General features: G+C 35.5%; 1 protein-coding gene across 1 annotated transcript in view; it reads right to left on the bottom strand.

Moving 5' to 3' along the window:
* The window catches only part of LOC120524431 (glutamate receptor ionotropic, kainate 1-like), a 491,483-nt gene that overhangs the window by 39,519 nt on the left and 429,052 nt on the right, over positions 1 to 22,912 (bottom strand). Inside the window, 1 exon segment of the mRNA XM_039746284.1 lies at positions 11,961 to 12,079. Coding sequence (XP_039602218.1) covers positions 11,961 to 12,079 — 119 coding nt within the window.

Raw genomic sequence — 22,912 nt, 5'->3', positions numbered from 1 at the left:
AGTTGAGGTCAGCAGCGCACCATCCCAACCATATATGGTGTTGACACTGCATGGCTTACTCCTCCTGAGACACCAGATGGTGGACCAGAATCTCCTATGAAGCCGTCCAAAAGTTTTCTCCAAGGCCTCCCCAAACTCCTCCCACACCCAAGTTTTTGCCTCAGCAACCACTGAAGCCACATTCTGCTTGGCCTGCAGGTACCTATCAGCTGCCTCCAGAGTCCCACAGGACAAAACAGTCCTGTAGGACTCCTTCAGCTTGGCGGCATCCCTCACCGGTGTCCACCAATGAGTTTGGGAATTGCTGCCAGGAAAGGCACTGACCACCTTACGGCCACAGCTCCGGTCAGCCACCTCAACAATGGAGAAATTTTTAATTTAACTAAACAGTAGTCTATACAATATACAGAGGTTTAGGCTCCTGATTTTCTTTTTTAAAAAAGTGCTATTTTTTATTTAGACAAATAGAACAAATTTATATTTTACCAAAATAAGGAGCCTATACAGTGGATTCAGAAAGTATTCTGACCCCTTCACTTTTTTGATGAGAAAATGCAATTCAGCTGAATATGCTCATGAATCCTGTTCACCTAATTTCTGCAAAATAACATTGACTCAAGTTCTAAAGGTTACTAGTCTGTAACACACTCCCTGGTAATTTATTTATTGTTTCTATAATTCTCTGTGTGAAGATAAGTCGATTGTCAAGCCTAATACAAGGGCCAGTAATTTCTCAGTAAAAATAATAACTAGGGTGCCATATGTGCATGCTACAGCCATGTTAAAATCATTTAAATAAATTTTTCCACCACAATAAGCAGCAGTTATAACCCCCGAATGATAAAGGGAAAACAGAATTTTAAAAATGTATTTAAAAAAAAGAAAAAGAAGTATCTCATTGACATGATCATTTACTTAGTTGACACACTTTTGGCAATAGATACAGCCAGAGTTTTTTGAGTATAACACAATAAGCTTTGCACGTCTGCATTTGGGTTCCTTTTCACCTCTCTTACTATGGCCCTTCTCCCATGATTGATCAGGTTGGCCAGCTCTAGAAAGGGTCATGGCTGTTCTAAATGTCTAACATTTAAGAACTGTAAAAGTGCCTGTCCTCTTGGGAACTTTCAGTGATGCAGGATTTTTTGTAACCTTCTCCATTTCTGTACCTTGACTAAATACTGTCTCTAAGCTCTGCAAGCAATTCCTTTGATTTCATGGACTTGTTTTTTCTTTGATGTTCTTTATCACTGCTCATTTTTAAAATTTACATTTTAATCTGCTCAATTTACTGTGACAATGCAGATATAGTTGAAAATTTATTACAAATTTTCTATTGATTTTTGTAGGTTTTGAATGTCATGGACCAGTTTAGTATTATTTTGTTCAAATCAAGTCATTAGAATGAATTATATTTTATTAATTTTGTAATTTCATTCATCATAATGCCATTTTTGGTGTTTTTTTTTTTTTTAATTTTGTGGACGCCACGATTTTGAGTCCCATTGTCAAAATATAACTCCTGGGTGCCAGGAGGCACAGTTCCAGAAGCCACACTACATGCTGCTACTGGCACACTGCTTTGTTACCCATAGCCATAGAACTATTTGCACCCCATTTTGTGCATGATATTTTGAATAATTCTGGTCTTGAAAAATATATCAGTCAGCTTTGGTTTCAATTTTTGTTAGTTTAAATTCAAAAACTGCTCACTTAAAATTTATTTGAGTAAAGTGTACAATATCATTGATGTAGGGCTAGCTGTATACTGGCACAGGTCTACACTATACTATCTGAAAAGGTTGTGATATCTTGTTTCTGTATGCAACTTTCACATAGGTTGTGATTAGTTCCCTTTGCTCAGTATCAGAATAATATAATACCAAAGTGTATATAAGCAGATAGAGATCTTCAAGTATGCTTTTACAAATGCGATGAATGTTCAGTGTGCAGCCAGGGCACCATAGTCAGCCACTGATGAGAAGTGAGAAGAAGCTGGGCTCATTGTTCGTGCTGACATAGCATTAACAAAAGAAAAACATCACATTAAAACTGGGAGAAGCCATCGATTTGCAGGGTATAATGTGAGGAATGTTGCAATGCATTACAGGCTTTATACTTCACTCAAAAGAGAATTTTAGACAGCATTCAATATCTGGTCCAATCTAGTATAATCATACTAAGGAGCAGGTAAACTTCATTGATAATGAATTTGAAATGTCTCTGGCATAAATTTCAGTGTACACCTAAGATCATGATCATACATATTTTATTTGTCCTATTCAATTTACTTCACAGTAAAGCAGATAGTTGGCCACCATTTATACCATGCATCTTTCATCTAAATTTACAATGTATAGAATGTAACATCATTGGCGCACTGAATGAACTATCATTGAAGTTTCATGAAGTTTCTAATAAAGTGTCCTGTGATCTCATGTTTAAGAACATTATCTCCTTTCAGCATTCTGCTACTAAAATGATCAAAGTTTTCTTCATTACTTACACAGTTCTGTGCCCCACCACTGAGACATGCTTTAAGCATTTTAATTGGTCTTTGGTGTCATGGGCTTGACACTCACCTTTGTATTCTTTCCACTGAGATGAAGTCTAGGTAACTCATATCCTCTGTAAAGTATTCTATATTTGCATTGGAATATGCATCAAATACCTAGGTGTAGTCAGGATGGAGGATGATGAGAAAACCTGAAGTGCCTTTTTTTTCAACAAGATCGCAACTAATCAATTTGTTTTCTAATTTAAAAGAACTAATTTCAAATCGTTTTTAAATTTAATTTTTACAGTAACCCAACACAAATTTACAGCAGTGCACTAGTAAAAAATCAAAGAGCCTATAAATGGTAATGATGAAACTGGAAAATTATGGGAGGTGAAATCAACCAGGATAGAAATTACTTTTTTTCTATAATGCATCTAGTATGTTCGTTATTTATGTGAAAGACATGTAATACAATCACTTAACCACTTTATAAACAGCCTAGATATTTACAATAAATAGTAAAAGTATGTTGATGGGCATTTTTTGAAGATGTTTGTATGATCCAACTTTGGAAAAGGGAGCTGTCTCTTACAAGACATGCTTTAAAATTGCAGTATATCCTAACAAGCACACAAGCAGGAAAATTAAATATGTAGAAAAAAACTCATACACAACCAAGAAAAGAATGTGCACATTTTTATCAGTCTAGGATCTCATTGATCCCAGCCTTCTACAGCTGTCACACAGCATCATTAACCATTGCACTAACTTTGTTTGGCTGTAAGAACAAAATCTTGATTTTATTTGGCTGTCAAATGTCTATAAAAAGCTTACTGTTGTAATGAGTATTTTCTAAAACTAAATATAAGAATAAAGACTTAGCTTTTCTAACTAATTAGAGATTAATTTGCCAACAATCTCATACAAAGAAAATCATTTCACCTTTATTTTTGAAATATCTATTTTTAACATTTTACCTCCTATTAATAACGGCCTTTATAATATCATCTGAAAGGTTTCTTCTGCATACATTAAAATAAAATGTACAGGGGTCATAGCCTTTCTTAGACATGTATTAGTAGATATCATTATGCAAATGTTAAAAATGGCACTCATACATGTAAGGATATGAAATTGTTTTAATAACATTATCAACTAAATATACATTTATAATACCTACGAAGCATAAAGTTGTTATTGTGGCAGTAACCATGAAACAGACAGTTTTGTTGGATATCTGTTTTAAAATGTTTTTAAAACAATAAAATTATGATTTTAAATACACTCTTACATTTATTCAAATATAATATACAAGTGTGAATACAAATCAGTGTTCATGATTCATAACAGTATTCATAAAAAATACTTTAAATAAGTGATTACATTACAGTTTTATGTTGAAAATTGAGCTGGCATTTGCTCCTTTAAACATTGGATCGTCCAAGTTAAAGAAAAATAGACATTACATTTTGGACAAGCATTGTGGAGCATGTAGGATTTACTCATTATATGTTCCATATATGAGACTGATTCAGCTACAGCAAACAGTCAATAAATATAGAGCAGATACTCACAATGTGTGAATGACTGCATGGGCTGCATGTTTTGTCTTGCGTAAATGAGAGTTTCCTGTTCTTAGAGCTGTAAGAAAGAGAACAAGAGGCCTATATTTCTGGATGCAAAACTCATAACAATGAAAGGACAGGGAATGGTGGAGTTTTAGAGGTAAATGATAAAAGCTAAAGTATTATCTCTCTATTATAAAAAAAATCTTGGCCAGGAGACTAGGGAGACGAGACTTGATCTTCTCGGAAGACAATTTGATGTTCCGAGAGAGACACTTTAACGTCCCGCGAGACAAGACAGTGAGACAACATTTCAGTTCATGTTCATGGACATCTAACCTAGCAGTTGATGGAATGCTTTTGGCATACACACTTCATGTGATTCCAGTTTTTAAAACAATGGCAAATGACAAGCAGAATACGCAGCAAGCCAGCAGATGATCCGACTGCATCTCCTTAGTATGTGTTAAGCCCCCATTTAAAATGCGAGCAGCAGAGATGCGAAGTGGCAAAAGGACAGCTGCTGTACAGGCTTTTAAATGGCTGACGTGCAGCGCAACAAACAAAACATGCAGCTCTCCAGCAGCAGCAGTAGAAAGACAGCAGCTGATCCGATGGCATCTCCTTAGCGTGTGTTCAGCCGCCCCCCTTCACAATGCGAGCAGTGTTATACGTCCTGCAAGAAAGAGACTTAACCATGTATTGTTTTTACAAAAGTTTTAAAGTAAAAATAAAAATAATGTATATGTAACAATTCCCATGAAAATAAGAATCTCTAAACAATTGTGTATCCAGTAAACCAAACCCAGAGGTGGGTGAGCGAGTAGGGGATGGAGACCCTGAGTTATTATTATTACTGAGAAATTACTGGAACCTTGTATTAGCCTTGACAATCGACTTATCTTCACACAGAGAATTATAGACGCAATAAATAAATTCCTAGGGAGTGTGTTATAGAGTAGGAATTTAGCAACCTTCAGAACTTGAGTCAATGTTATTTTGCAGAAATTAAGTGAACAGGCTTCATGAGCATATTCAGCTGAATTGCATTTTCTCATCAAAATTATTCTGAAGTGCTTCTGTTCAACAAGAATACAGGGTTAATGTATTTACTGCAAACAAATGTAACATTTTTACAGGGTTAATATATTTACTGCAAACAAATTTAACACTTTCTTACAAATTACCTACAACTAATAAAAGCTTTCTCAAAAGAGGCATTATATAAAACAGTATGTTTTAAGTACATAATTTAAAAAAAATCATACAATTCTAATGCAATTAATTCTACTAAGTTTCCATTTGCATCTGCTGCTATTTATTTTATTATATAGTATATGTATATGTACAGTATTGGTGATTCTAAATTGGCCCTAGTGTGTGCTTGGTGTGTGGGTGTGTTTGTGTGTGTCCTGCGGTGGGTTGGCACCCTGCCCAGGATTGGTTCCTGCCTTGTGCCCTGTGTTGGCTGGGATTGGCTCCAGCGGACCCCCGTAACCCTGTGTTCAGATTCAGCGGGTTAGAAAGTGGATGGATGGATATGTACAATATATAGCAGGGGTGCCCAATGCGTCGATCGCGATCGACCGGTAGATCACAAAGGTAGTGCAGGTAGATCGTGTTGCATTCAAAAAATTTTTTTTTTAAACGTAAGTCTATCATATATTCTCCCTATGGCATTTACCACTTCATTGACATACAGGGCGGCCAGGCTGAGATCTCTTCTCTTCTAACACACTGGTCATCCTGCACGCACGATCAAACACGCAAGCTACTGCAAAACTCTGGCTGTGATCTAGTTAGCCTTCCACTTTATATTGACTAAAGAAGGGATTTAAAAAAAATTGTTTGTGGAGGGTATGGGCTGGATGTGGAATTGGAAGAGGATTTTTTTCTCAATCGAAGTGTGTTTGTCTGATCTGTCAATCTATCGTTGCTATTCCCAAGAAGGAAAATGTGGATAGGCACTTTCGAATTGTACATAAAACGACGAAACTGACGTACTTCCAAAAAGTGATCTGAGAAAGAGAAAGGAGAGGGAACTAAAATCACAGTTAATCAAACAGCCATCATTTTTCACTTGGCTGAATTCAAAAGCTCCTTGACTGCATTATTCGGCCCTACTTATTTATACGAGTCAGCCTTTTCCCACATGACGATTACTAGATCCAAATACTGTAATGACCATAAATGTATTGAATTGTTATTGTGCCATAATGGCTATTCAGTTATGCAAGGTAAGACAACATACATTTTATGTATAAAGTATACTCAGTGTATATATATATACATTCATTCTGAATGTAAGTAGATCATTTCAACCTGGTCAATTTAAAAGTAGCTCGCAAGCCGAAAAAGTGTGGGCACCCCTGGTATATAGTATACGGTTTCACTTCTTGGATATATTTATTTTACAAATATACCGGTGATCCTGTATTATTCCCAGCAATATAAGTTTATTTTAAGGATCTTGCATTCTGATTACCATCCAACATCATCCATTGTCTTTGTGGAGTTTTCATGTTCTCTATATTTTAGTAAGTATTTTTACTTTGGTTTTCTTCTCCAAAAACATGAATGGCAGGTGTGAGGGATTGCCGGCCGTGTATCCCAGCCAACACCCCCAAACTGCCAGATGGAGCCATCCCTGCAACATGAAAGGGCCCCGAATTCCAGCAGAGTATCCTGGAACTTGGAGTCTTTCACCACAGCCTTGCTGGATACCATGGGGGCCACCGGAGGACGCTGTAGGGAGGCCCAAGGACTTATATTTTCCTTATAGCCCGGAAGTAATTCACGATTGCGGAAATAGAAGGAATGATATACTTCCGGGCTGAAGAAAAAGAGAATTACCCAACCCGGAAGTGTTGTATAATCACATGGACTGAGGGCTCAAACACTTCCGGGTCAAGAAGTATAAAGGACTATGGGAAATCCCAGACGTGCGAGCTGAGTTGGGAGGCAGGGTGGCTAAGCGTCTGGGAGTGCAGGATTGGTTTATTGGATTATTGTATTGTTCATTTGAGAATTATGGAGAGGAGCGTGCTTTGTTCACTTTATTATTATAATAAATAATTATTTGGACTTTTATCTGGTGTCTGACGTGTGGTCCGAGGGTACAAGGGTGCGAGAAAACCCTAAATCTGTCACACAGGTTAATGTGAGTATACACTAGTGCCAGGTGGATGTGTGCAGGGGTCTCCAACACGTCGCTCGTGAGTTACTGGTAGCTCGCAACCCCTTTCCAAGTAGCTCACCAAAGGGTTAATGAATCCTACATAAATTTAGAAACTTCCATCCATCCATTATCCAACCCGCTATATAGGGGTGGGCGATCTTTCCAAAAAATCATATCACGATCTTTTTAACACAAAATCACGATCCACAATCTGAATTGCAATTTATCTTTTCAATGTAGCATACAATTAACAGAATATCTGGACTCAAACTCATCAGTAACACTTTATTTTAAATATCAAACCAAGTTGAATTCAATTGTTCTCTCATTTATTAGCTAAGCAGAGTTAAGGAACACACCCCAAAGCTGGGGAATGAGTGAGGAAGGCCCCTCCCCTTGGCCCGCTGCGTATTTTGTTGGATTCACGCAAATAAATCGGTACTGTAAGCAAACTATGATACATAGCGAAATGAGAGAAGTCACAAAATCAACCAGAATGTTCAAGCAAATTATAGAAAAAAAGCCCAATCGAAATCTGTTAAGTAGTTCTTTCGTAAAAAGTGGACAAACATACAGACAGAAAGACATTGTATTTTATGTATTATATATTAGTAAACCTTCAAAATAATGTGCAGTTAAAGTCTCTACAGCATTCTCAGAATTTCTGGAGCTTAGTAGAGCCAGATAACTATAAGAATCTTCACCAAACAGCTCTGAATATGTCTGCTTTGTTTGGGTCTACATACCTCTGTGAGTCTGCCTTCTCTAACATGAATGTTATGAAATCAAAGTTCAGAACAAGACTGACAGATGAACATTTAAATGACTCCATAAGAGTACACCTAAGTGGCTACACTCCACCATACACCTCTCTTGTTGACTCCATGCAGTGCCAGTCATCTGACTAACTAAAAAACACATCACACATGCAACTGGACATGTGAATACTCTTGTGATGTGAAGCAGTGACATGTAACAAAATGACAAATGAATAAGTAATATCTGTGTATTTGTAATTGCATTGTTTTGTTTTGACAGCATTCATGTTTTAATTCAATAGTGTGAGATACACTACAAAATGCATAGTAACATACAAAATGCACTTGCATGTGAACTAAATATTTTTTGTGATGTTTTAATGCAAATTGTGAGTTGAGGACACCATTTTGTAAATGTTCAGGCAAAACAACTTATTCTGTTTGTTTGGGTTGAAATAAGCTATGAGAATAAACGTTAGAAAACATGAGTAGGTCTCGGCCATTTTCATTTTGTAAAAGTAGCTCTCAGGGGAAAAAGGTTGGAGACCCCTGGGTTAGAGCCTTGTGCCTGATGATACTGGAATAGGCTCCAGTGCTCCTCAAATCTAAATTGAATTAAGCAGGTTGAAGAAGGTTAATTTATAATAAAGGAAACAATAATTATGTAGTTAAATAAATGAATGTAGATTTATGTTGCAGCATTTAAAAAGTCAGTTATCAGTATAAAATTGTTACAGAGTCCAAGAGAAAGACCGTTTGCTCAAGAATTTTAAAAATGAAAAGTGAAATTAATAAACTTTTTCAAGTCATTTGCCAAGCATAATACAAGGTTCCAGAAATGTCTCTGTAATAATAATAATAATAATACTTTAGTTTTTATTATTTACCTCTAAACCTCTATCCTTCACTGCCCTTTGATTATTAGGAATTTTGCAACCAGAAAAATAGGCCTCTTGTCCATTTTTACAACAGGTTATTTACATTTATCATGTCTATAGATCTCCATGTGAAGATATACTGTCCAGCATTTATGTGAAATTGGCCCTTAGTAACGTTCCATTTTGTGTTCCTGTGTTCTTACAGAAGAATTCATTTTAAAATAGCAACAGAAATTCACTCTTAATTCCATTCATAATTTTAAGCATCTCAGTCATGTCACCCTTATTTTCTGTTTGCTTAAACTGAAAAGGTTCAGCTCCTATCTTATAACTCAAATCTCTCTGTTTTGGCATTAACCTAGTTGCTCCTCGCTAAACTTTTTCTTGTGCGCTAAAATGTTTATGTAATATGGAGACCAAAACTGTACACAGTACTCTTGATTAGGCCTAGCTAATAGCTTAGGCATCATCACCCTACACTTGTCATCAACACTTCTTCTTTTGTAATGTAATATCCTGTTACCCTTTTTAATAACTTCTGTACACTGTCTGAATGTAGAAATCAAACAGTCCAGTTTCAGTGCTCCTATTGTATTTTTTTACTTTATATGTGTAAGACTTTACATTTATTTTCATAAACATTCATCTTGCAAAATCTATCCAAGCCTGTATTCTGCCCACATCCCTCTGTAACAACTCAGTTGAATCTAGATTATCTGCCACTCTGCCTAGTTAGGTACTTATTTTCCTTATTATTGGTAGGTGCATATTTTTTATATTCTTATCCATAGTATTTATATATTGTAGCAACCCACTGCAAAACTGAGGAATGGAATTAGCTTCTTTACACCAGGACTGTATGGCCTCTTTGATGAAGATTATACAATTCCACGCAGATCTTCAGCAGTGCCATGCACTCCTGGAGGCTTTGTCTCCTTGTCTACTCACACAAGGCAACCAGCTCTGCTTCTCTATGTTCACTGGGAGTCAAAGGCAACACAGACATCCAAGTTGATGGACTTTAGCAGCCAGAAGATGTTTCTGAATTGCTCTCTAAGTGCTGTATCTGTGTCCCCGACTACCTGCTGCTTAACGGCTGCTTTATATTTGACTTCTCCAGATACTCCTGCCCCCTTGGGCAGTCTGTGCCACCTGAGGAGCATGTTCCTTTAAGGTCCAGACCCTGAGGTTGCTACAATATTAAAAAAGCTGCAGCAGTGGCACCTAAAGAGCCCCAATTTTAATGTTACTCTCACCGTTTCTTGTTATTTAAGCCATTTTTGCATCCTTTTGTAGACAGTCATTTGAGTTCCCAATTCTTTCATTTTTTCACTAGCAGCTCATGCATGACCTTATAAAATACCTTTTAAAAGTAAAGATACATACTATAATATCTTAGGATTTTGTTGCATCCCCAAAAGCAAACTAGACAGTTATATACTAAAACTCAATTTTAGAACAAACTTTCCAATAAAAAATGGGAAAAATAATTTTCTCCATTTGGATACCCAATTTCTATCAGTGGATGATAAATTGAGATTATATATATATATATATATATATATATATATATATATATATATATATATATATATATATATATATATAGTACATATGAAATTCAAGTTAAAAATCTAAATTATTTCTATTTACAATATTTGATGAATTGATAATCAAAATAGACTTCAATATAGTAAAGTCATTAACAGTACATAAATACAGTGTTTTAGACAAAATGTAATTTGATTTCTGATATATCCCATCTTATAAATTAGATCAAAATAAACATGCCATCATGCATACTTCAAGATATGTCACATTATACTTATGATGAATAAAATATAAACATACATTTAAAAAATACCTTGAATAATTATATATTTTATGAACAGTAAATGATTAATGATCGGCACATTTTTATTTTATGTTGTTCTTTAAATAGATAAGAATATGCAACTGTAAAATAACTATAGTTGTGTTGACTGAAATGTCTATAATATATTGGAATAAATGTAGTTTAGTGTAATTAGTATCAAATTATTAGTATTAGTTGTAGCTCCAAAAAGTACTTGCTGAAGTCTCATTAGTGCATTATGGCAGACATGACAGCCAATCCTGATCCAGACTTTGCTCATGGTCTGTAGAAAAGAGAAAGTCTGATCATCACAATTAATTTCAAACAAAACAGACTTCAAATTCAACACAATAACACACAAAAAACACAGCACAAATCTTTAAATGAGTGGATTAACACCAACTGGCCAATCTTTGTTAAAATATTTTGTAAAGGGATAAGACATTCCACTTATGTTCACAGCATAGCTTTATAATGTAAACATCTGTTTGTTCACAAATGTTTATTGTGCTTTTCTAAAACAAGCAGAATCTGGTTGGGGCTGACTGTCATGTACCCAAGGTAGTGGTAACTAGCAGACACTGCATCCCCCAGTTTGCTGTGTATGACGGTAAACTCCATTTGGTAGGGTGGTTATGGGAAACTAGGTCTACACTCAACTCTGAAAACACACACACAAGGCAGCCACACAATTAATACACTTAGATGGTACTGTAAAACCTGATGTATTGGCAGTTTTATTCATAATGTGAGTTAATGACTACATAATAAAAAGGAACATTAACGTACGTTTGACCAGAGTCAGTCTTCCTGAACAACTCTTGCAAACAGAGATAATACAGATTTGAGTAAAAAGGTTCTGTGTTTTAGATAATGTAATAATTAAGTGGGAAGAGTAATTTTGAAACTCATTTGTTATATCTATGAATGGCCTCATGTAAGGTGTATAGTTTTATAAATAACTCTTAATTCTGTTTTAGTACACAATTTATTGGCAAAGAATAATATTTATATGATCATTTGACTCACAATTCTGGAAATTGTTTAAATAGGTCTACTCTTTTAGGCTTATTCTAAAACATTTTGTGAATTTTATGCATTAGTTTTGTACGGATACTTCAATCAAGTTTTACAGCAAGCAGGGAATGTACTAAAATGGAGTTTACCAGCAGAGAAGCCTCAGCAGACTGCGGGATGTGTGTAATATTGACATGTGACCTATGTACCTTGCTGCATGAGAGCTCCAACTCCAAACCAGAAACTATTTAGTAAAGTAAAATTGTTTTCCACCACGTCCGAGTCAGGGTTGCATGGGTGGGGATTATACCACTCATATGGTGTAAACCTGTGACAGTTAACAAAAACAAGTCTGTAAGCATTATAATAATGTAAGTTTAAGATGACAATAGCTAATAACAGATATTAATAAGCTGTACAATAAAAATAATGTGCACATTTTCTACATTTTTATATTTAGTGACATTTTCTGATTAGCTAATATTTACTCCAGTTTCTCTATTATAAATGAAATATACATATATAGAGAGTATTGTGCTCCTTTTTATTTTTTGGATTTTAAACAATGTTGATACTTCACAAGACAGAGTATTTAAATAATGAAAATGAACTTATATTTACTGTTTCTGTGAAACAGTGAAATTAGACACAAAACATATATCCCTGAGTTTGTGTTTAAACATAGTATAATGTAACCATAAAAAACAATTCATTATGTGTAAAAATGTAACATGAAATAAAAAAAAATGAAATCAAAAACAAATGTTACTACAGTATGAGGCCACATATTTTTTTGCAGTTTGTTCCCATTCACATTTATTTTATGTGATTTGGATATGACGAACTGAATAGAGATGGAATGTTTTAAACTGCAAAATATGACCTTTTCAGGATTTTTTTTAAGATATTGTTACAATACAATAAGGTTCTGAGTAATTTACAAGCACACAAGCAATTCTTTTTATTGCACTTTTTGTCTTCAAAAATGGTTACACTTGTGTAATTATGATGATTACTGTTTTAAACATTAACAAAGAGAACAACAGTAAACTCAGTTTTGTGTCTTGTTTACTTTATGTCTCAAGATCCTCTAATTTCCTAAATATTAAATTAATGGTGAAAACAAGTGAATGTTAAACAGATGACTATTAAAACAGACTCTGTGGTACGTTTAGGGTATTAATTTCAAATTTTGACTTCATGTTCATTAATTGGACTGACACTGTCTATATCTGATTTTGAATAGATATCCTTTTTAAAAGAATACTAGCCATCCATGCTAGGGTTCTTTACTGAAGCAATGTAATTTTATAACAATTATTGTTTTGTGTTTAACGATTTAAACTTCCTAATTTGCTCCTTAATGTAACACTACAGTATAACATGTGACTTGGAACAGTTTTATATTTCTGTAACCATCAAGTCAATGAATAAAAGGAAATTTCATAAGTTACTGTAGTCGATACTCTGATGATCACTCTGAGGATCACCAGGCACTCAGTATATGTCATTTTGAGGCAAAATGGAACAGCAAAGACAAATATGGAGGGCAAATTGAAACTGATATGTGGCTTGACTGACATAACTGATGTAGATCCCAGAGAAATAGGCACAGATCATTACCATTGGCATTGTCACCTGGAGGCATCTTAATTTTTCTACTTATAATTTCAGTGAATATTTGAATGAATGTCCTAATGGATGTCTTGAAATAATAATAAGAAAAAATATATGTGGCAGTGCTAGTAAAGAATTGTGTGCAAAACTATTGAAGCACTGTGAGGATGGAAAACTAACATGGGCAAAAATGATCAAGGTCACAAATAACTTCAAAAACACACTGACCAGTATACAGAAATTCCAATAGTCATCTCTGTTTTGGAATGATGACAAAAGGAAGACTATCTAGGGCAAACTGAGAGCTGAAAATGCAGACTTTCATAGCATTAGGAGAAAATGGCAAGTGTCATCTGCAGGTCTTGAAGTGTCATTGGTGCAACAGGAGGGACCAAACATTATTTTGCTTTAAGGACTTCCAGTGCCATTTCTGAAAGAAAAAGGGATGTCTGGAGAGACCCGCTAAAAACAAGTGTACTGGTACCACTATGCTGAAAAAATTTAAGGTAATAGTTGAGGCAGACAGCATGAGGAAGCTTGATGTTGTAAGCAAGAGTTAAATGCTGTGGACTCTGAACCTTTTGTGGAAGAGGTCCTTTAACTTTTGTTATGAAATGAAGTAGAGAAAAACATGATGGAACTTTATTGTGTAAAAACAGCCTGTGAGTACATAAGACCTTGCTGTGTGATAAGGTGTAACATCGTCAGAAAGTATATGGAAGAGGACTTTGGGACAGTAATGTACGTTGTTTCATTGAGTTTGTACAGGTCAAAATTTAAGAATATAAAATTACAGCCTTGTGATATTGTTTTAAAAACATGTACAAATCAGCCATTAAAGATTTTGCAATTTGATGAGCAGAAAACTCAGCTCTAATGATAAGCACTTATGGGTCAAAAATGGATAAAGGTTTTAAATTTAGACTAGACAGAGGTAAATAACCTAGTAGATCCATTGCAAAAGTTGTGCCAGGAGTACAGTAAAGTGTTTAATACAGAAATGGGACAGGTAGCTGGGGTTAAGGCAAAGTTATATGTATCTCCTGATGCAATGCCAAAGTTTTGTAAAGCCAAACCAGTGCCATATGCATGATGAGAGGCTGTTGAGAAGCAGCTGAGTAAGCTTGAATGGCAATGAGGCCTCTCACCTGTTCAACACAGTGAATGGAGGATGAGGGTAGCAGCATGCGCTGATACAGCTCATTGCTGCACCCACCTCACGACAAACCAACTCAGGATCCAGATTAGGACACCTCAGCACCACAATAGTTCAGATGGAGTGGAACAGTGTGAGGTTTTTTATGGTGGCTGGAGTGCCAATTTGGCCACCAACCCCCAAGTTTTTCCCTGCAGGTTGGAGGGCCTACATGCAGGGATGGATGCAGATAACATCTTACCCAGGACGGAGTAATTGCAGGTTAAGGGCCTTGCTCAAGGGCCCAATAGAGCAGAGTCCCTTTTGGCATTTACAGGATTTGAACCGACAACCTTCTGATTGCCAGTGTAGATCCCTAGCCTCAGAGCCACCACTCCGCCCACAGTGAATGGACATCACTTAAAATATGTATACCAAAGAAAGAAGGGTCAGTTCAAATCTGTGGTGATTATAAAATGACCATAAATCCTTGGCTAGATGTGGAAAAGTACCCACTGTCAAAAACTTTTCAACACTAGATTTAAGATTTGACAAAGGCATATCTGCAATTTGACTTAAACAATAAGAGCAAGCCTTACCACACACTTACCACTTATAAGAGGTGGTAATATGTAAGAGACATGTGGAGCATTTGAACAGCTTACAGTTGGGAAAAAAATCTGAATCCTAGTTTAATTTCTGGGATGATCCACCCACACAGAAAAGTTCAGACAGTCCAAGTAGTCAAAAAGAGGTACCAGCAGTGTTCCAAGTTACACAGAGAGAAATGCCACACCAAAATAGTACCAAACCAGAAGTGGTGGTAAAAGGTAGATTAAAAAGAAATATGCATTGCCCTGTGAGGCAGAATTTGTAAACGTGTTATGAATTTTGGGAGAAACTGAGTTTCTAATGTAAAGGGAGGAGTGATATGTATGAAAAAAACACCTACAATGTATATATGTTAAAATATATTAGGCTATGTTAAATATAATGACTATAGAAATGTATGTTTCACTATTTACCTGTATTTGTATATACAATATAAATAAAAGTTCAGTATAAGTGAAGTTTTCTAAGGGTCAAAAAGTCAAAGGATAGGATTAAAAAAAAAAGAAAATGTGGGAAATCCAGCAGTAAGGGATGATACAGAGTAGGAATAAGACCTACAGAAAGGATGCTGCAGGGTTTTATTTTTGTGGAAGGTTTAACTGTTGTTCTTGCTACTGTACTTTGAATAAAGTAAGACAACACCTGTTGCCAATCTGTGGCCCGTAAGCATTTGTGCAAAAGACACAAAATATGTAAGGAGAGAAAATACAATTTATTAATTCATGAAGGTGAAGGCCCTATGGTTATCAACTTGCTGAGTCAAGATGCAACTACAAACATGAGGCTTGTATTAAACATTAGTACTGCATTTGAAGAGCAGAGAACAAAAATAACCCAAATCAGTTAAAATACATTAATGGATATTTCTAGACTTTAGCACAGTCAGTTGATTCAATAAAGTAATAATTTTATGCATACATACATTATACTGACAGATTGCACAAATAAGATTTCTCATGTTAAACAACAGTAGTCCAATGTTGTATACAGCGAAATTAGAGCAGCTTTTTAGGCCAACATAATTACAGTAGTGATTTGAGAATTTCCAGATAACTCAACTTTCTCAATACAATAGCTTTTTGATTTCATATTTTAGCTGTAGTTTCCTATTTGCCCAGATAATGGTATCTTCGTTTTATGTTAGATACAATACAGTAAACATGAGAAAAAATTGTGTGTAAATTCTATGTAATATAGTAAATGAGCATCCACATGACCCAACATTCAATGCTGCCCCAAACATTTAGCTCCTCCACATTCCTTGTCTTGTTTAAGAAACAGCAGTTAACAAATTGGTTGAGAAATACTTAGATTATAAAGTATTTAACATGTTACTTTAGTTATAATGGGATTTCAGAAACACATAAATTAACTATCAATCTTAAAATGACAATGTTATTAGTAACACAATGCTTTCAGGAACTGCAGTTCAGAACATGATGAGGCAGGCAACTCTTGTTTTGTTCCCTGATGCCAATACAAAATTGTGATTTATAGAAATTGTACATTTACTTTGAATTACTTTCAAAAGCTTTTCTTATACAACATGTGTAGTGTTTTATTTTTTATTTTTTTCCCCAAGTGTTAAAATTATTGGCAGGCCATTGTAGTGCTTAACACCACTAGTAACACCGTGTGACCATGAGCAAGTCACTTCACTTGCCTGTGCTCCAACAGGAAAAACAAAAGAAATGTAACCAATTTCATTTCAGCTGTTGTAAGTCACCTTGGATAAAGGCATCAATCAAATAATAAGTAATAATAATACTTATTCACTTAAGCTGCTTACTCTCGAACATGACATGCACAATTGTTAATGAGTAAGACATTCCTGCGTTAGATCAGTTCCTACTTTTTTCTGCTTCTATTAGTGATGGCTGATGCATTTTATTAATGGTCATTGCAAAACACCATTTTACAGGAAAATATATTCTTTTTAATTGAAACAGGTAATCAGTACAAATAAAGTGAAATTTGAGTATACATTGTAATGAACCCCCATAGTAGGGTAAAATTAAAACAGTGTAAAGATTTATTGCTGTTTGAGCCAATGGTCCATGTATTATAAATCAAAATATTGGAAAAACTGTAATGGGTTGACACATATTTACATCAAATTGTTACATTTCATCAGGTGGAGGAAGGTTACCACTTAAAAGGTTCATTATTCCAGCCTGAAGTGTCTCTGCACCCCACTCCTCTGTTCCAATCCCAGAGCATGCCATTGGCTTTTCTGCAACCCGCCCCAGTGTCCTGGCCCCAGAGTATGCCATGAGTGTCTCTGCACCTACTCGACAGATCCAAACCCGGTGTACAGTAATGTTAATTCCTAAGTCTGCTCCAATATTTTGGCTTCGAACCATTCCTGCTTACAGGAGAAAGTTCCTACTGATAATCCTGCTGCACAATTACACTTCTTTTATAGTCCGTTCTCGACAGCATCTTTTTTCCCAGCGACAGGCGACTCTATGCTACTCACTTCATGTTTTTGGCCTTTTTGCACAGTCTCCCCTGGATGTTTCCACCTCAATGTTTCTGGATGACAGTATTTGCATATGCAAATTGCACCAGATATCAATACATTTCAACACTGCTTCCTGCCTCAAGCAATATTTTACATTTACCTATTATCATTATTACATGTCTATGATTTTCATTTATTTATACCACACACTCATGTATAGTATTTCTTTTCATGTTTTTCATCATTTGTATGTAGTTCCCATTTATAGTCCACAGAAGGATAAACATGAGTGCTGTTACCCTACAGTGCCCTCCATGATGTTCGGGTCGAATACACATTTTTCCTTGATTTACCACTTTTCTCCACAGTGTAAAATTACAAATCACACAGTTCAGACATGATTAAAGTAGACACTGCAGACTTTCATTTACAGGTATTTGCATACATTTCAGTCACACCATGTAGAAATTACATGTTCCCTCCATAATGATTGCAACATAGCAAGGGTAGGAAAGCAGTCATATTTAGTACTTTGTTACATATCCCTTGCATGCAATAACTGCTTGAAATCTGCAATTCGTAGACATCACCATGTGCAGAGTGTCTTCTCTGGTGATGCTGTGCCATGTCCATTATGCAGCAGGTTTGAGCTCCTGATTGTTTCAGGGGCTTGTCATTATACATTTTCTTTTTAGCATATGGAAGGCATGCTCAACTAAATTTAAATTGAGTGACTGGCTTGGGCGTTCAAGAATTTTCCATTTTTTAGGTATGAAAAAATAGTGCATTGCCTAAGTAGTATATTTGTGATCATTATCTTGTTGTAGGATGGAGTGCCATCCAATGAGTTTGGAGCCATTTACTGGAACCTGAGCAGATAAGTTGTTTTTATACACCTCAGAGGTCATTGTGAAACTGAGGTCAACAGTTCCATCATCAATGAAGATAAGTGTGCCAGCACCTTGGCATCATACATGCCCAAGCCATAAAACTCTCAACATGATATTTAACAGATGAGGTAACATGCTTTGCATCTTGGGCAATTTTTTTTATTGTTCTCTGCAGTTTTTTGCCATCACTCTGATACAGACTTAGCTTTGTGTTGTTATTCCACAATACATTTTTCTGGAATTCTGCAGACTCTTTAAAGTTTGTTTTGCAAACAATGTCTGAGTTGTATCTCCAAATGGATGAACAGTAACTTTCTCAAGATAAATAGGGAGAAAACTGAAATCTTAGTGATTGGCAATAATGTATACAATGAGCCCATTAGAAATAAACTGGATACATTAGGATTAAAAGTCAAGACGGAGGTAAAAAGCTTAGGGGTAACTGTTGACTGTAATCTAAATTTTAAATCGCATATTAATCAGATCACTAGGACAGCAATTTTTCACTTAAGAAACATAGCTAAAGTTAGACCTCTTACATCATTGAAAGATGCTGAGAAATTAGTTCACGCGTTTGTTTTCAGTCGACTAGATTACTTTAACGCACTCCTCTCAGGACTACCCAAAAAAGACATAAATCGTTTGCAACTAGTGCAGAATGCAGCTGCTAGAATCCTAACTAGAAAAACAAAATCTGAGCACATCTGTCCAGTTTGGATGTCACTACACTGGTTATCTGTGTCATTCAGGATTGACTTTAAAATTCTGCTTATGGTTTATAAAGCATTAAATAATCTCACCCCATCTTATACAGTATATCGGAATGTCTGACACCTTGTATTCCAAATCATAACCTTAGATCCTCAAATGAGTGTCTCCTTAGAATTCCAAGAACAAAACTTAAAAGTGGTGAGGCGCCCTTCTGCTGTTATGCACCTAAAATCTGGAATAGCCTGCCAATAGGAACTCGCCAGGCTAATACAGTGGAGCACTTTAAAAAACTGCTGAAAACACATTACTTTAACACGGCCTTCTCATAACTTCACTGTAATTAAAATCCTGATACTCTGTATATCCAACTCATTATAATAACTATTCATGGTGGCTCTAAAATCTGTACTAACCCCTACTCTCTTTTCTGTTTCCTTTTCTGGTGTCCTGCGCCACCACCATCTACTCAAAGCACCATGATGTTCCAAAAATGATGGATGGATTAAAAGCCAGAAGTCTGTATGACCATCAACATCAAGTGACTCCGTGAGAACCCTAACTACAAAGAGGACTATTTCATGTATAGTGCATATATATAAAGTTCATTAAAACTGTTGTAATTTTTACATGGTTTGACTAAAATGTATGCAAATCACCCTTTAATGAAAGTCTACAAACCATGACTGAATTGTTTGATTTGTAATTTTAAGCTGTGGATCAGAGGGATAAATCAAGGAAAAATGTCTTTGTCCCAAACATTATGGAGGGCATGGTGTGTGTTACCATGATACATTAATGAGAAAAGAGTGGAATGTGGAGAATTTCATCATTAGAAATTCAAATGTCAATGTTTGAGACTGATGTTTCTCCTTTGCAGTGTGCAGCACTGTGATCAAAGTTCATGGGTTCAATTTTCAGCCCCATGACCATGGACAGAGCAGAATGGATAATGAAGATGAGAGCCAGTATGCATCTCTGTGTCTGTCAACAGCAAAAAAAAACAGTGCTTGCTAACCAAACAGCTTCAAAAGGGATGCTTAGCTTTACATAATTTTCAGTTTTATTACTTGACACCAGTGATATTTTTATAACGAAAATGAGAACTAGAGCTAAAAATATTGTTTTTCATTTTACAAGAATGAGAACTGAAATTAAGGCAAACAGAGAAACTAAAACTAAATAAAAATAAAAGTGAGTGATATGTGAACAAACTAAAATGAGAATAAAAATTGAGTAAAAACGAAATAAACATCAATAGTATTTTCTTTCAGTCCGCTTCATTTGTGCAAAGGAGATGTTTGAAGGTTGCCCTAAGCATTCAGTTACGTTGCGCTGTTCACTATGCAGGGATCTTGTAACTCGTAATTGCTCGTATATGTAATTGCCATATAGCCATGTGGCACAACTTCTGTAAAGGACCGTAGTTTGTTTGTTGAGTAAATTTGGCTCGTCGGATTGAAGAAGTAAGCACTTGTGGTCGACAATGGCGAGTTTTGTACAGACGTTTGCGGGTAGAAAGTGAGGAAGTAATGTGTGGAAATACTTTAATTACAGCACAGATGATAATAAAGTCAAAAGTAGTGTGCTAGAAGAAGGAGGGTCTTGGAGTTTCAGTGCATTGCCAGCTGGATCAGTACTTAGTGGAAGTCCAGCACTTCTCTTGCACCTTGACTGCACTTCATACAGGGACATGTGGTCTCACCTGTCATCATGAAAAGTAAAAAAACTAATAACGATTACATAAAATAAATTTGTCCACTGGTCTGTTATATAAATTTGTTTTCTGTATGATTCCAATAATTTTGATTATCTTTATAGTCAAAATCATTGAATTTGTGCATTTCCTGATCAAATATATAAAATATATGGGAGGAATGCGAGTTGCGGCAGCAACGACATGAGCAAAGCCTCACTTAGTACTGCGTTGTCCCTCACACATTGGGTTGATGCATGCAATTGGTGCATGCCTGTTGCTGTCTCTCTGTATGTTACCAATATCAATTTTGCACATACATTTATCATACACCCTGAAATTCCACAGTCTGGCTAATATCTTTAACGAATGTGTGTCATATTTAGTCTTGCTGATCGGACATAGTGAAAAGGGACAAGGTGAGGCAGACACCCTAAAGGGAGCAGATGTGAGCCCAACAGGTGCTTGTTGCTGCTGTTCTTCTATGCAGGGGCTCTAGGCACTAATAAGTTAGCGATTTCAGAAAGTCAAGTGCATTACAGTGTTCCATTTATTTTTATTCTTTGTTCTGACTGACTGCCAAAATTGAATGTTAAGACTTTTAAAACTAAAAGAAAATAAGGAGGACTTTTACAAGAAAGTGACAGAGATTTTCGTAGAGAAGAATAGGCGCAGGGAGTTCATTTACAAATAATGGTACGATCATATGCGGTTTTCAATTTTACAACAAATGGGATTAGACTAAAGAAAAAATCCAATAATTAAAAACAAAATTTTGACCTTAAATAAATAATTCTTTAGTTTTTCTTGTTATTCTTTTGTTGAACAGTCTGTAGTAAAATTGATTAAAGCATCAAAATGAAAAGCTTTTAAAAACAACTAAATATTTCAATTAAGGTCAAAATTGAAATCTGTTTTTTTTTTTGTACACCACTCTTTACTTTCATTTGTATTGAATGATTATGAATTGTGAAATTGTAAAGGCAAATTTAGAACACATGGAGGGTGCAGAGCAAATGCACTCGCTCTGCTCTCTCTCGCCGCTATATATGTAACATTCTTTCTTAGCCATATATGTACCTTACATATCTGTGTGTAAAGTATACTGATGAAATATTAAACGCAACTAGTAGTCAATGTGCATGCTGCCAGTTGAATAGTGAATAAGCTACTCTTTTGGGTTTATATATTGGTAAATCTGATTCTGAAGGAGTCAGTACCTCACCAGGGATGAACCTCCCTGCATGTCACTGCTTCAGTACTGGCAGCAGAAACCAGCAACATACAGTCTGCTGGCACCAGTGGCTGAGGACCTTGTCTCTGCACCTGCATTACAGACGCTCATCAAGCGATTATTTTCACTGTTTGTCTATCTGTGCAATGGACATCATTGCAACATGAACAAATCTCTCGAAATGTGTGTTTGTTTAAAGCTTAACAGGAATGTGCTTGAACAGACTGGTTTCTTAGGTTGAAACATTTTGATCTTGCTGACTATACTTATTGGGCCACTTAATCTCTTTGATCGTTGATAGTCAAACTGTGTTTAACAGCATTATGAACTGTGAGTGTATTTTGTTGACTGAAACATACAGTAACTTGCATTGAAATATGTGTAGGCCAGCATTTGTGGTCTTGTAACAGAAAAAAAAATTGTACTAATATTATGAAAAAAGCCAGAACTAAGTAAAATAAAAACTAAAATTTTAAATACAAAACTAAATAAAAAATAAAATTTGTTAATTCCACTGAAAACTAGAATGAGATAAAAATAAAAATTAATTTTATAAAATAAAATAAAAACTAAAATTACAATTAATATTAGAACTGAAATATCAGTCAACACCAACTCTCCATCATTTGGGACTCTGGAAGAAAGGAAATGGCACTGAAACCATAATGTATTGACTTTTTATATGTAGAGATCCTGCCCTATTTTCCTCATTATACCCTTGAATATTCAACTCAAATTTCACAAAAGTAATTTCACTGAGCATCACAAGAATCCAGTTGTTCAGCATAAGTTGAGAGGCTGATAT

Source organism: Polypterus senegalus, chromosome 2 (genome assembly GCF_016835505.1).
Source record: "Polypterus senegalus isolate Bchr_013 chromosome 2, ASM1683550v1, whole genome shotgun sequence".
Lineage (NCBI taxonomy): Eukaryota > Metazoa > Chordata > Cladistia > Polypteriformes > Polypteridae > Polypterus > Polypterus senegalus.
Note: the sequence above shows the minus strand (reverse complement) of the source record. Positions and strands in the feature narration are given on the sequence as shown.